Source organism: Dermacentor andersoni, chromosome 10 (assembly GCF_023375885.2).
Source record: "Dermacentor andersoni chromosome 10, qqDerAnde1_hic_scaffold, whole genome shotgun sequence".
NCBI classification, from domain to species: domain Eukaryota; kingdom Metazoa; phylum Arthropoda; class Arachnida; order Ixodida; family Ixodidae; genus Dermacentor; species Dermacentor andersoni.
In genome coordinates this window covers 51,131,754-51,147,410 of record NC_092823.1, presented here as the reverse complement: position 1 = coordinate 51,147,410, position 15,657 = coordinate 51,131,754, and the positions used below count along the sequence as shown (strand labels likewise).

Here is a 15,657-nt window from a genome sequence, read left to right as displayed (position 1 = left end):
TCAACCGATTAAACTTATAGGCTTCATGCATGAATCATGAATGAATCATGAACGAGTCAAAAAGATGCTAGTACGTAGACGCCTGTGCAAATGGCCGCGGTCATGTGACACTCTGTAGTTCAGGCTACAATTTATATTGTCTTGTCACCAAAAAGGCTTATAAAAAGGTTCCACGATCAAGTAAACTACTGCCTCATGAACAACGTCATGGGCTATCACAATGTATTATCACAATGCAATGCCCTTGCTTATTTGGAGCGCATCGGCGTACAACGTGTCTTACGTATTCACAGGCAGAAATACCAATGAACACTGCAGTTGCTTTCAGGTATATATATATATTACTTGTACAGGCCCTCATACTTGCCGAGAAAATTCAAGCTCAAGTTCGTTTGGGAAGCTATAATTATGGTGCTCCTTGCTCCTATTGCCATTTTTCTGGGTGTTCTTGCTGGTAAAGTGAGCTTTCTCTATTTGGTCATAAAACACAGGCGACACCTTAGGTATCAAGATACTGCTTAACCATTGAGGAAGGTTCTGGATTTTCAGTATTCAGTATGCATTGGATTGTTTTTGCACTTTTCTGTTTCGCAGAATGTATTCGTGATTCTTACATTTAGTACATCCAGAAAGCATTAGGGGATGCTCTCATTGGGACATTCGTTTACTGTAAGAACGTTTACCGTTAACTGAGTCTGTGAGAACATGTTAGGCACTGCTCGGCGACTCACCAAGCAAGACAGAACACGGTACAGATCGTGTAAATATACTTCGAGCTTATCACACAGAAAAACAGTGCTGTAGCTTGCGACAATGGGAGTGAAGCATTTTACATTTCAGGCGTATTTAGCCGCCTGGTAATACCAATAATCACAGTTGGTTTGCAGTGCTTTAAGATGACATTTTTATGTTCAGATTTGAAGACTGAAAATAATAAAACATAGTTTGCATGTATCTCAATAATTATGTTTTTAAATTTTATGGAAATATCGTGTTCTAATTCTTGCTTAACATACTAGCGTGCTTGATCGGTTCTTCGTATTTCCTGAGGTACAACTTTTATTGTGATGACACCTACTATTGATTACTAACTGTATATTTATTTATTGATTAATTTATACATTTTGCTGCATTCAACATTCTACTCTCTTCAGTCAGAGCATATAAATTTGCCTTACGAACGAATAGTTTTTCTTACAGGTGTTGCTACTTCAGCTTGGCATGCAAGCCCTGCTTTTACCACTATTTACAGCCCGACGACTGCAACAGTAAGTGCGTTAAGCTCGAATGCTACTTATTTGCAATAGCCTTTACTCGTGACGGGGGGAGCATAATGCCTCAGAAGTTTCTCACACAAGATGAAATATTATATAACATGTATCGCGCACATTGGAATGTTGATGTGGCACCTGTGGCATTTTTGTTTTATTGATAATAATCAATAAACCCAATTTTGCTTAAACCCGTGCAGATTCAATGAAAGTTTTCCCGCAACGAATATGGTCTATTTGAAAGGGAACAGGATTCACAGTATTCTCAGTGAAGGGAATATTGCGCATCTCCGAGGAGATGTTCTGTGTTTTTTTTCTTTTGTTTTTAATCCAAAAAATACATGTGTGCGTCGAGGTATTAGCTTCTAGGTGACTTTTTGAACCCTAGAAAGCTTTCTCTGAAAGAGCTGCAAGTCCACTAAACGAAAAGAAACACAACGAACACTTGAAGTCTTTTCAGGCGTACTAGAAAAGCTCCAGCTTTCGCTTCGTCGTATAAACATGGGCCTAGTCTGGTCTCTGAAACAGCCTTAAACATGCACTCATTTTATGAGAATGAGCACCAGCAATAGTCCCAGATGCATCATTGATATTTTTGTGGAAATGACAAGCATGTATATTACTCTACTCGACGCAAGTACTCGCGAAACATTCGAAGCCCCCATGCTCACATTGCAGGATATTACTTAAGGCTTTCGATGGTGGCTTCGCCTAACGTACCGTGAATAATAATCTCTTACGACTCTCTGGCGACCAAAGTACAGCTATTGCCGGAAGGCGAACAGTGAAACGTTGTTTTTGGTATCATTCGTCTAAATTTATAGGCTCACAGAAGATATCTGGGACGGATGAAGGATGGAGTTAGAACTCTATTATCACATCATCGATATACAGATGAGACATAGAAGTGCCTGAGTACATAAGTGCTACGAAAGAAGATTCCACGGTTGAACTGTCAGGGAGACCTCTGGTTGTCATAGCTATAATATGTTGTGGAGCACGTTTGTCTAAATGCCGTGGTCGTACGAATGAGATATAATTTATGTCTAAATAGATACTATAGATCCTGATGCCAAATGTTTGACAGTGCAATTTCTCCTCGGTATATTACTTTATTTCACTCGTCTGAAGCCAGTTGTATTGATTAGCTTTCCATCAAAATTATATAGACCATTCCCAGAATGTTTGTTTACATGCGTCCCTATATAACTCCATTTTTTGTAGGTTTCACCAAAACAAAATTGTTATACTCTCTGGTATGAGTGGGGAAGTGGTTGGCGACACAAATTTTATCCAGAAGGAACACCATGCTGGGTAAGATAACTTTCACTCGAGCGTTAAAATTCGTATGGATCACTGAATTACTTGCGTGAATAATTCAGGCCCGATCGTTGCAATAAGCATACGCAAAAATAACAACCAAGGCAAAAAGTGCATTACAAGCATAATTCAGTGTAGTCCACGCACGTTTTTTGCACATAAAATATCCGCAGTCCTCTTGAGAACTAGTACCGTTATCTTTACAGTTGACATGGATGCGAAACAGTGTTGGATATTGTAGCCGAGGAAGGTGCAATGCCAACTACCGTAAGTAATACATCTGGAAGCACATCTAGTGCTCTGCTTCTTTTGTATGAATGCTACATTCCTTTGTTTCTGAGTGCTCATATTGCTGCTAGTTTTACCGATCACAACTATCTTCAATTTATAATGGAAAATATCCAGTAAACTATGGTAAAATTTTTCCCTTGGCACTATGGATTGCATCTCTTCGCCATATGTAAATTATACTATATCTTGCCAGAATTACTGGTGACTAAGTTACCAAGTATTTGCATTGTCGGGAATTGAAAAGCAGTGACAACAATAGTTACCCAGAGATCTAGATGCTGCTTTACTGGACCGATTAGGTAAATGCAACCATGCAAATACTACACCAACGGATAAGCACTACTATGCTAGGCTGTTTCAAGATATTGGTAACATTATTTCACAATTAAATATAAAGGCAATCACTGAGCTGTTCGCGCTATGTATTATATCACCATTTGTGGGCACACATTTTACTCAGTATATTCCGGAGCATGTAACTTCGAAAAGGCACCTTTCGCTATAGATGGCGCACTGCAGGATATGGAAAAACAGGCAGAAGAGCGTGCATTCAATCATGCGCGGCTTACTTGTTCACACCACTGTACTAGTTAAAGGGACACTACAGTGAAAAATGCTTTCTTCTGCATCAGTAAATTACCTTTCTACAATACAAAAACACCACTATTACAATGATAAGACGTTTGTTAAGACAGAAAAAGCGCAAGAACGAAACACGGGTGGCAACGCCTACTTGAAGTTCCCGCACCTGGTAGGCAGTGAAGTCTTGGATTTTGATGACATCTTCTAGGGCCTATTAACTATCTATAGCGGTACCGTTTGACTACATTGTGTTCTAAAGGAACCAAATATTAAAGACGGCATGTTTCGGGAACGTTTACTCAGCCAACGCTGCCCAAATGCGAAAACACACTTTGGAATCCCTGACGTCACGCCGACGAACCGACGCTCGGGTTTCAGCGCGAAATTTAAATACTGATACTTGGACCTTCATTTTCTCATCTAATAATCAAACTATTTTTGGAAGTGAGTACCTGATGGGTTCTCAAACAACGCTTCATTAGTCTAAACTGATTTATTGTTTCGCTCTAGTGTCCCTTTAACAAACCGTGCATCGACCAATTGCCTAAAAGGTTTTATAGAAACGTAAAGCAAACGTTTAAAATGGGTGAAACATAGACACCTATTTTGATCCTAAAAGCAGAACGTCGCCAAATTTACACCGCATAAAATATTTGTTTGCAACATTAAACTCGCGCATACGTCATCTGTGTAGCCAGCCTTTCGTTATCGGTCTTTTTGAATATTTTATGATTGACGTTTATTGAATAAACTAGCGTGCTCTCTGTTAGCACACTGTTTTTCTTTTTTTTAGATTCGCTGCCTACCTACAGTTTTCCGAATTTGTTTGCTACTAAAGCTATGCTCCCTTTATTTACAAAGAAAAAGTTGACACTGATATGAAAGTACGGTAATGAAACAACCCTCTTCCTTGTAAAAAAACAGCATGAAATGCTCACCAATAAACGTGATTTCGGAGGTTCCACAAGAAATCACGTTAGGTCCAATATTCTTTTATTCTGCATGAAGATCATTTTGGAAAATAATATGTCACCCTTAAAAATATTAGTCAACAATTAAGAGTTATATAACAAAATTAGAACTAGAATGGATACAGATATTATTCAAATATAAATATCAAGCTGATATAGACAACAGAACATGATTTGAATGTTGCATTGGTTCTTCCAGAAAATTGTGCAAAGTATGCTATTCACCTCTAAGCTCTATCACACTTATCGGCACATTCGTGAAGTACAAGTAGCTGTAAGTGTATGTCATTGAATTATTAACTTAGAACAAACAAACTGATCCATTCATTTGAAAACCTGGTGGAATGCTGTGTTATTTATCAGAAAATTTAAGTGCGCAATGTGCTAAAATGAAAAGAATAGTCTTCAAACCAAGTTTAACACTTGGATATGCCTGCCCAATGAGCGACCCAAATCAATCATATCGTTGCCTAATATTGCTTTCTATGCTAAAATGTTGCTCATGAACTACACCTGTAGTTTTCTATACCGTACCTTCTTATCTTGAATTTTAACTATAAGGTTTATTTATATGTGTGTTATTACAGAAGGTTACTGTAGTGCCGATGATGAAGACGTTTATATATGTGTACTATATTCGTCTGGTCTATCTGGTCACCTCACCAAGAGCCACCAGATTCATTCCATCCAGCTATGGCCGGCATTCCAGTGTCACTGAAAATTAAGATAGACTTATCTCTTCAAACATTATGCACCCGTAGAACAATCGCTTTGTTACGTATGATACACGAACACATTCACGGCACAACAAAAACTGCCTCTTGTAACCCAGCTACGTGCTTCTAGGCATCTTCATAATCATCTCAGTCTTATGCGAATATTTGGAAGAACCTAAGCATTTAATTGCGCAGCGTTGCCAAAACTTCATTAAGGTAACTGTTTCGGCACGTTGGTAGCACACGAATGCAGATTTTTGCGCTCAAGAGGAGCATGATGAAGCGTTGCTGAAGCGCTGTTGAAGTACATGTCACCACGAATAATTTATGCCACTCAGTCTTCCACACTTTACAAAAAAGTCGTGGTTATTCCGTATATACATGGCATATCGCATTGGCTGAAAATAATAGGCCAGCGGGCCAGTCTAAAAGTCGTTTTTTCCGCTCCCGATAAACTGCAGCCTTTGTGTATATCTACCAGTGTGTGTGTCCCCAAAGAGCCTGCTTGCAAAAAGAGACATCCGTGAAAGTTCGTTGACTGTACAGAAGGAATAGTTTATAAGCTGCCTTTGAAATGTGGGTCCAACTCTGTTGGTCAGAGCGAACGATGCCTTAATGAAAGGCTACGGGAGCATCGCTACAATGTGGTAAATAAAAGGGGGGGGTTTCTGGATGCCCGCTGTGCAAATTGCATGCGTAATCAGGCAGACGCCACGAATACGGTCACGTGTAGACCGGTGTATTCTCCGTGCTCAATTATTAGCAAAAAACTTTATCAGTTACCTCAAGAAGTCATCTAAGCGGAGTTGATTGACAGGTGCAGCGGCACTAGTGTCAAAACTGCCCATTACCCTTTCCAGCAAGGAGCTATCCTTCTTGCTAGAGATAGAAATTTTTTGCGGGTGGCACACCCGTGATGTGTCACATACTCTGTTGTATGTGCGATAACTTTCTTTAGAAAAAACAATGTTGTAAGTCTGGGCTCGTATGTCTCGGCATCTTCTTCGTCCTCATCTTGCTCGCAAAAACTGTATTCGTTGGCAAAAGCCTTTTAAATGTGGAATGATCTTCCTCACAGCCTTGTTTCCATCCCTAGCCATGATAGATTCCATGAGAATATGTACTCTCACTTCTTGTAAAGCTGCGTGTTCAGTATTCTATACATTTTTAGTCATTAATAACCTTCCCGTGTTCCTTTTTACGCTTTATGTAATTTCATTGTACTTCCTCCTCCATCACTGAAGGTTCCGATTGAAACCAGTAGTGTATTCAAAATAAATAAATAAATAAATATTTTTGCGAGTATTTTTGTCAATTTTCTCACAGAAATATAAATTTATGTTTCAACATTTACTCTCACTATAGGCAATGGCTTCTTGGCAATATAGGTTTTGTGAGAATACATGAACGTAAGGAAGAAATATCTTAAACTTCCTGGGATGCTTTTCTTGATGTACCGGATTTGTAATGTACCGCTCAGTTATCAATGTGAAATTATCTATTCTTCCACGCACAGTGGTGTTCTGCACTGAACAGCTTTCCCGACAATGACATTTTCTTTCTGCGTAGCCGGAAATCCCGTTTCCCCACAGGTAGAAGTGCAGGTTCCAGTCCAAATATTTCTGTATTGCCACAATCCTACTGGTGAACTGCCGCTTCAAACGCCGACTGTTATTTCCTTGTCTTTTTACGATAAGTGAAAAAGACCCTGTTCACCCTAAGCATTACCTCTGTGGAGACGCAGCTGGTTTGTAGAAAGTGTATGGAACTGAAAATTAAACGCATTTTTCGCTTGCGGAGCTTCACGATCTTTATTCAGGTAGAGCAAATACCAAAAATGGCTGTGATCTTATGCGAACAGTTTTCACGGCAGCCTCTTGCGAACTGAAAAAATATTTGTGTCGTGGCAACCTTACTGTTTATACCACACAAGAAATATGTGTTCCCATAACCTGCTGTACCAGACAAGGTGGCCACGCCGGCATTTTAACGCGTTTTCCGTTTTCCTACCACTGAAGGCACTGTCAAACAAGTAGCGCCAAAGCAATAGTTTTGCACATTTCAATCGTGCTAATGAGCAGATGCGAAATGAAATGCATCTCAGCCAGAGAATCAAGAACACGTATTCGTTTTTTTGCGCTCTGGTGACAGAAGATTGTAACCGCCTGCACCATGCATCTGCATCTGTTTCCCTACAATAAAATCAAGCCATTGATGCATTTTAGTTTTCCATTTAGGACGTCTCAGCATTAAAAATTATGAAGATACCTTAAGAATCCAGTAACCAGAAAGTATATTGGTACACGAATTTGTATCGCGAGCGCATACCATTGAGTGAATATTCCCATCGGGATTAAAACATGCCTGATCTAGATTTTACTCAGGCCTATATTATATACGTTATCACGCTTTATGGCTAACGCAATTCTCTGCAATACTCGAGGCAGCCGTTACCCTGAAAGCTCCAAATATTATTTTATCTTCAACTAACTTCAAAGATACTCAATAAGCAACTTGAACCAAGCAAATAATAAACCTTATGAGATGTTTGCGGCATAAACTAGCCTGCGTGCATATCTTTGTAATGTGTCGCTTGCTCATTAGGACAAAAATGCGCTGCAGGTGTCTAGGACGAGCCGTGTGTGTGTGTGTGTGTCTGCGTGTGCTTGCGTCCACTTGTAGTGATTACTCCTCACTGCTCATGTACTACAGAAGAGCGCAAAAGAGATACTGCTGTAGAAATTGTTTCCTGCACTGCCCTTCATGCATGATGCCATAACGTGCGAATATATCGTATAGATTCACGTGCCCTCGAAGTACGCGGAAGCAGCCATGTTTTCTATGTTGAAATTACTATTATGATGATTATAATTCTTGTTATTTTCTTTGAAAGGGGTCAGCCATTGATAGCCCAATCGGCTGGCTGATTTAATTAGGTTTAACTACATCTATCGCTATCTAGCGCTTGGCCTATCAGATCTCGATCTTGATTTTCTTACTTAAGACATCTATTCTTGTACCGTAAAATGACCTACACTTGCAATACCTCAAGTTTTATCAAACTTTTCACTCTTTTCCTTCCACAGATATTGTAATCCCCTCTTAGTACCTAAACTGCCGACCAGTTATTCCTAACACGTTCTTTGAATCGGAACATTTCAGGAAGGCCTCCCACGAGTCTATATGCATTCCATTAGATGTCCGAGTAGTTTCCGTATAGGCTTTCGTGTAGATATAGGCTTTCACCGATAATGTGGCGCATATCTACTGCGGTGTGTTGTTTTGCTCAAGGAGACAGCGAAAGCCATTAACAGCGAGACACCCTTCCCTGCATTATCGTGCAAGCCTTTCCGTCGTAATTGTTTATATAACTGAATCAAGATAACAAATCGTCTTGTCACTGCTGTTGTAAGAGGTGGCTAGAGCTTAGTCAAGCTGCACATATGCAGCTTCTTTCTCTGGCCCCCTATTTTCACAGTAACAATGTATTGTCTGCGGCGAAAATAAAACTTCATTGATTGATTGATTGATTTCATTCTTGCCTTTTTTGTCAATGTGTATGGCTCTATTTTTGTTTCCATCATTTGGATTCGATTCATGGTCCCTGTTTCTCTCACTTTCTTTTTATGATTCCTGCTCGTCTATTTCCGTTTTAAATTAACCTTTACGTGGTTTATGGCTTTCTCGACTTCTTTCTCAATTCTGTATCCACACTTTTCAGGTAGATAGAGTTGTGCACTTTAGAATGCAATTTATTTTCATGCATGTTGCTTAGGCTTTCTTTAAGACTTATCTTGCTCTCCGCTTATCTGATTGCAAAAGAAGCGCAACACACATTACCTTGCGCTGCTTCATTTCCGCTTATACTTTGTGCCCCCAAATCTACTAAGCCCATTGCCCTCTGGCTAATCTCAAACAACGACAAGATTGCTGGCTTACTGCAGAAAATCGCTTTTGCAAATGCTAGCGCTGGCACCATTAAGCTTGTAAAAATTTCTTCCACGACAACGTATATATACTGAAGCTCCAATGAGGCTACATATTTGATTATTGCGGCAGCACGCTTCTATTTTATGTTTCGATTACCTTGGCGGGAACTTCAGTTGGTCTTCCTAATATATATATATATAAACGAGAAAGGGGGTTAACCGAGGGGCCCGATTTTTATAAATCATATCATAAGAAGCCAACAAACACTGACACCAAGAACCACATAGGGGATATTATTTGTGCTTAATAAATTAAATGAAGAAACGATAAAATATTGGAAATTAAAGTGGATGAAAAAAGAACTTGCCGCAGGTGGGAACCGAACCCACAACCTTCGCATCGCACGCGATTTGCGTGATTACTTTACAAAGAGAAATTACTTTTTCTTGTCTCTCATTCCTCACAGAACCAACTCTACGCCACTGCGTCGAGCAGTATGAGGGTGTAAGTATAATATATCTTCATTTTCACGCATAGAAATACCAATAACACCTTCGGATTATTGTTTGGTGGAGCGCGTGGTGTTCAGAGCAATAAAATCGCACGGTAATAAACTAGTACTTAAAATTTTGTTTGCTTAAAATCCGATACAGGCATGAATACACTGTGGATCAAATTGTTCACTTAATCAATGACTTACAATATTTAGGTTCTGCCTTATGTTGTTCCTATGGTGCTGCCATATGTCTTGACTTTGAAAGAAGAGAAATGCGATACGGTTGGCCACAATTCGTAGAAGACGTTCCATTAGGCACCCATTTGGATTTATCATCTTGTCTTGCGGACTCAAAGTTTGAAGAATGTCAGCCTCGGAATTATTTCCTCCTTGATTGCTAGAACATATAATTTCTGACTTTGCATATTAAATGGATGGCACAGAATACTGATTCTCTAAAACACCATCCGAATAGACGCTGGAAAGACGAAAATCTATGAAGAAAATTTATAAATTTCAAATGCACGAATACGGTTGAAAACCTAGTCTGTTCATGACAATATTTATTTATTAATTCCTTCAAGTACTCTAAAAGCCAAAAGTACTCAACATAGGGGCAACAGAACCATCAATAAAACAGGGTAGCGCATCTTCTTAACATACACAACTAAGTATAAAAAAACTAAATAGAGCAAATACAGAAAAGATTGAATTACAACAATACGAATGAGACGTATGCTCAATATATGCGCAAGTAATAATTAAAACAACAAATAAAGAAGTTTACACATAATTTACAAATGCCCTCTAATCTGAAATACATGCTATAACACACCCATAAACACAAATAAAGAAACTGTACACAGTAAAGCGAGAATGGCTCACTGAAAGAGAAAGTTTATTTCTTTTCAAAGAAAAGAGCGCGCCAAGACAAAAGACAAGAGCGTGACAAGGTCCCGGTCACCCGTAGAACAGCTGGCATTGTGCATGAGCACTTTCCAACAAATTTACAATGAATTTTTCAAGCTTAGTAAACAGCACTACGCATTAAGTTAACATGCATGAAATTTGTACTAAGAAAGAATAAATCGCATACAGAACTTATCGTATGAGCGGTATAAAGAAACATAGTTTTTTCCAAACATAAAAATGCCTGTCCACAAACCCAGACATAATGTCCCAGAGCTTGCAACATGAACGTTAGAGAAAAAAAAACATATCAGAGGTACTAAAATAACTGCAAATAAATACAAAGTATGTGAACTAAATAAACACCTCATTCCGTTAGTTCTAATAGAATGTTTTAATTGTAGATTTAAAACGTTTTTGTGGATATAGAATGTGTCAAGGAGATGATAAAAAAATTTGCAATATTATTAACAGACACGAGTTTGAAAAAGCATTTCAGACTGTTCACAAATGAGTTACGATCAGTAATACGTGCGATGTCAGCCGGAAGTTGATTCCACTGACTGATGGCAAGAAGTTGGAATGGGTAAAACAAAAACAGATTATTTCGGCCGAAGAAGGACTCCACTTTTTGTTGATGATCAGGTCGCGAGGACAAACGATGTGCTGATCTGATTTTAAGTGCAGCGCGTGAGTAAGTGTGGTAAAGCATGTAAAAAAGTGAAGAAGCATGAGCAGTCTGCGTTTTTCGAGAATAACTGGAATAATTAACAATTTTAGTTCTATTATGTTTATGTTCCCAGATAGACATTTTGGAATAATTAAGCAGCTTTAGTTTGCAGAGACTCCAAATTCAGTGTGAAGTAGGCCTGACGGGCGTTCCAAACTAGGGATGCACCTTCAATTTTAGAGCGTACCAAATTGGTGTAAGCAAGATGTTTGGTCGTGGAGTTAGCTAAATGCATGTTGCACCGAACAAAGCCAAGTTTCATATGCTTTCCTAACTATGGCGTCTATGTGAGTGTCCCATGAGAAATCCGATGGTAAACGAACGCCAACATACATTATAGAACATGCTGACGTCATAGGCATAGTATGTAATGTGTAGTTGCGAGCCGTTAGCTTTTGCCGTAAATCGAATTTTATAGTCGTTAACATCCATTTGCAACTCATTACACCATTTACTGAGCTCGTTTAATTAAGGTTGTATGTAGCCAGTATCCATAGGGTAAGTACTTTCTCCATAAACCAAGCAATCATGAACAAAGAATCTTACTGTGGAACAGAGACTACTACTGATATCGTTAATGTAAACTAGGAACAAAATGGGCCCAAGCATAGAATCCTGTGGTACACCACATTTAACTTTGAATGTTGAAGACGAATGTTCAATCACAAAAGACTGATATGTAGTGGGTAGTTGAGAAATTGGTAATCCATGTATTAAGTATCGTATTAATGTTGAGGCCTGCTAGTTTGTGAACCAGGCGCAAGCGAGCAACCTTGTCGAAAGCCTCCGCGAAGTCCACAAATATTGCAACAATTATCTGTAAAGAATGAATGCACTGATGCAAGTCCGTGATTAATTGCAAGTGTTCTGTTTCACAGGATTGACCCTGCAGAAACCCATGCTGATTGACAAAAAAAAGTTATGTTCTGTTAGAAACTTCATGACAGCGGCTGAAACTATATGTTCAAAATGTTTTCAACACGTGCTCGTTTAAGAGCAGTAGAAAAATAAACAAACTATCTCGCATACAAATATTACCTGAGCCCCTATGGAACCTACAACTTTGGAATGAGAAAATGAATGCCACTTGAGCCTTTCACCAGTAATTTGGTGGCTCACGGGTGGACGGCAGATGTGGTGATGTGGCCGAGTCGCGGAATGAATTAATGGTGCTTTGTGGATGAGTTCCGCGTGTTCTGACGCTTCAGAAGAGGTCAAGCCATCAAGTCATTTGGACTCCCATAAAGGCCCGTTTGTTTGGCCAACAGGGCTGGCTGTAAGCACTAGCCTAACTCCAAGATCGGAACTAGCAACAGCGATTCCACGATCAGCCAACGCAGCGAAGGGACGCCCACGTTCTTTCGGTCGGGGTCCTTGAACAGGAGCCCCAAAACCAGACAGCACCAGCCTCGGCACTGGAAGGCCGGAATCAGGCACCGCGGCTAGGGTAAACTCCCGTCATTCGGGTCGGGGTCATTGAGCCCGACCCGAATGCAATAAAAACGCAATAAACATAGAAAGTAATAGAACGCAATAAAAAAGAAAGCAGAAATACTCACCAAAAGACACTCACACCGTAAGAATGATGTTACGAATATTGCCGAAATATTTGACCTATAAATCAAATATATCTGAGTACGGAAAAGCATTTCAACGGTATATTTCTATTTATCTTACAGTATACGAGATATCATATTAGTGGTGAACTATTAGAGGTCTTTGTGTTGTTATACCGTTTTTGTTCTAATTTATATCGTGCCTCCTCACAGGAAGGATACCCCACGAACTGCAATGAGACCACGTGTAATGGGACGCCGTGTATTGTAAGAACTTGCTTTTGCATGATAACTCGTAACAATATCCATAAATTTTCAGCTTATCTCTGTTAAATACAAGCATCATTCAGTGGCTCTAGCAGACGGTTCAGAATGCTATTGCGATCAGCATTCCTCGCCTACTTTAGGGATATTGAGCCTGCCTGCCTATCTTTCTTTCTTTCTATATATATCAGCATTCCTTGCCTACCTAAGTGATTTTGAGCCTATCTATCTATCTATCTATCTATCTATCTATCTATCTATCTATCTATCAATCTATCTATCTATCTATCTATCTATCTATCTATCTATCTATCTATCTATCTAACGTCTTGCGCCTACTGAGCGGACCAAATCATCACCCGTCTTGGATCACTTCCATGCATTCCTTGTCATGATGTCTTGGAGGAAGTTCTATTGTCTTAATTTTAGATTCACCATTGATTTCCATAAAACGGGCTCGTCGTGCAATCGTCATTGCACCGCCCTCAATTTAAAAGGGCGGTGCAATACGTAATAATACACTCCTCGTAATACACTCGTTGTCATGACAACCTTGTCATACTCGTTTTGTCATCTAGTTCTCATACCATTGTCATGACACCGTCGTCATTGCGTTATCGTCATACAGTCGTCGCCATCCTTCCGTTGTCATGTGTGGTTCTGGTGTCGTTATGGTAGTTTCATCATTTTCACTTGGTAATCTGACTCTAGTCATGCCGTAGTCGTTATGCCATCGTCGTTGCACAGTAGTCAGCATACCAACGTTGTGATGCCGTCATTGCAAGGCTGTCGCCTTACTATCGTCGTCTCTTCAGAAACGTCATGCTATTATGTTCATGCTATCGTTGTCAGTGTGCAGTCATCAGGCAGTTCTCATTCTGTATTTGTTGTCATGCTCTCATTGCCAATCTGTCGTTGCCGTTCCTCGTCATCATTCCAGCTTTGTCACCCGCTTGTAGTCGTCCCCACGCCATCGCCACCATACAGGCTTCGTGGTACAGTCATTCGTAGCACCATATTCGTTACACACTGGTCATCGGCCTGTTATCATCACGCCGTCGTCGTCGAGCTGTCCAGAATATACCGTCATTATAATTTCACGCCAGATCTCATTGTCGCCGAACCATATTTCTGAAACCGCCTTGGTCTATCCACTATCTTGGTTCCTTCTTCGTCACTGCATCGTCGTCAGTCATGATCATCCGACCACCCTGATGTCAAACATTTGTTTTTTTTTTTCAAACATTCATTGTCAAGCACTCCTCGTCTTGATGTAATTGTGGCCGCTTAATTGTCATCGCTCTAGTTTAGTCCCATTAACCGTCAGGCCGTTGTGGTAAAGCGATCATCATCACACAGTCTTCGTCATCTCATTGTCCTCACGCCGTCATATTGACTATCGTTTTCAAATCATCGACAACATGTGGATTCGTCACGTGGTCGTCATAATCTACCATCTTCGCTTCATTGATGTAATGTCTTTTTCGACAGTGCTTCTCGTCATAAAGTCGTCGTGCCGTCAGCCTCATGACCGACCTTGGCATGCGACTGCAATAGCAAAGTGGGCCGATACCGGAAAAACGCAGGTTGCACGTAGCAGAAATAAAACAGAAGCTCCAGAATGACCACTCTAAATCTAAAGGCACTTGTCTTTATCAATACGGTGTGTCGCTACATTGCTTGAATGCTAATTGCATCACTATGGGGCGCGATCGTGAGGTCGGTGCTCACCGACGTGAATGTTGACGCAGTATCCGAAGTTACCATATGTAGTACGAGCAAGCCAGAGGTCATGTTGGTGTAGGTAACATTTACAAAGAATTTCACACTTTTCTCGCCAAAAACAATTCTAATAAAGGAAGTATTGCGAGGAGATAATTTAGGTTATTCCAGTCGACTGCTAGGTGTGCAAATAACTAAAACATAAAGCATATGTAAGTCTGTCAGAAAAATGATACTATAAGTTCCCTTTCCACCTGTTAACGTAGCCAGATTATTCACAATGCTTGCCATGCCTAGTTTAGATAGGAACTTCAGCTTTGAGCAACGCTACCGTAATGTTATGGGCAAAAGCTTAATCGCATGTAGTAGATTAGTAACTGAAGTCCTTGAAAAGATGTATACAATATACTTCTCGGCACAGGAAAGAATAAAAGAAAGAAACTTCCGTTCGATATGCGTAAAACGTGCTCTCCCTAGCATTGCTGATTTGATATGTAAATCTTCAAGTTATGTAAGCCGTAAGTTTCACAGATAATTATATTTATTATTCCACTTAAATGCAATAAGCATTGCCTATTTATAATTGCCATCAAAAGTGTTCATCAAACATATTTACTATTACGAATTTTTCTCACCAGTGTTCTGCCTTTCGAAATGCCAGTAGAAAGGCAACTGGTGGTCACATGCACTGTTAAGAGCATGAGAAGCTTCACTCTTGAAGCTAGCTACATAGATAATTGGCTCTGTAAGACCGTTCAATATAAACGAAATAACAGAAGGCCCACACAGAAGTTTGCAAACTGCAGAATAATCCTGCACGCTGTACTATACAGTAAGCTCTCATTATATTCGCGTAGGCTGCGAGCGTGCGCGCAGTTTGATAAAGTGCGTTTAAAAAC

The 15,657-nt window shown here is 39.8% G+C and overlaps 1 protein-coding gene across 1 annotated transcript; it reads left to right on the top strand.

Annotated features, from left to right (window-relative positions):
* The first annotated feature begins 376 nt into the window (after positions 1 to 376).
* On the top strand, positions 377 to 14,542 carry LOC126543418 (uncharacterized). The gene is made up of 7 exons (XM_072284682.1): positions 377 to 454; positions 1,201 to 1,268; positions 2,496 to 2,585; positions 2,798 to 2,858; positions 9,548 to 9,585; positions 12,986 to 13,039; positions 14,528 to 14,542. Exons 1-7 carry the CDS (start codon positions 409 to 411, stop codon positions 14,540 to 14,542), a joined length of 372 nt encoding a protein of 123 aa, XP_072140783.1. The 5' UTR covers positions 377 to 408.
* Positions 14,543 to 15,657: the final 1,115 nt, after the last annotated feature.

Coding starts and splice junctions, on each gene's coding strand:
- LOC126543418 (XM_072284682.1), top strand. CDS start 409: ATGGTGCTCCTTGCTCCTATTGCCATTTTTCTGGGTGTTCTTGCTG. Junction 455..1,200: donor TTTTCTGGGTGTTCTTGCTG/GTAAAGTGAGCT, acceptor TTTTTCTTACAG/GTGTTGCTACTTCAGCTTGG. Junction 2,586..2,797: donor CAGAAGGAACACCATGCTGG/GTAAGATAACTT, acceptor TTATCTTTACAG/TTGACATGGATGCGAAACAG.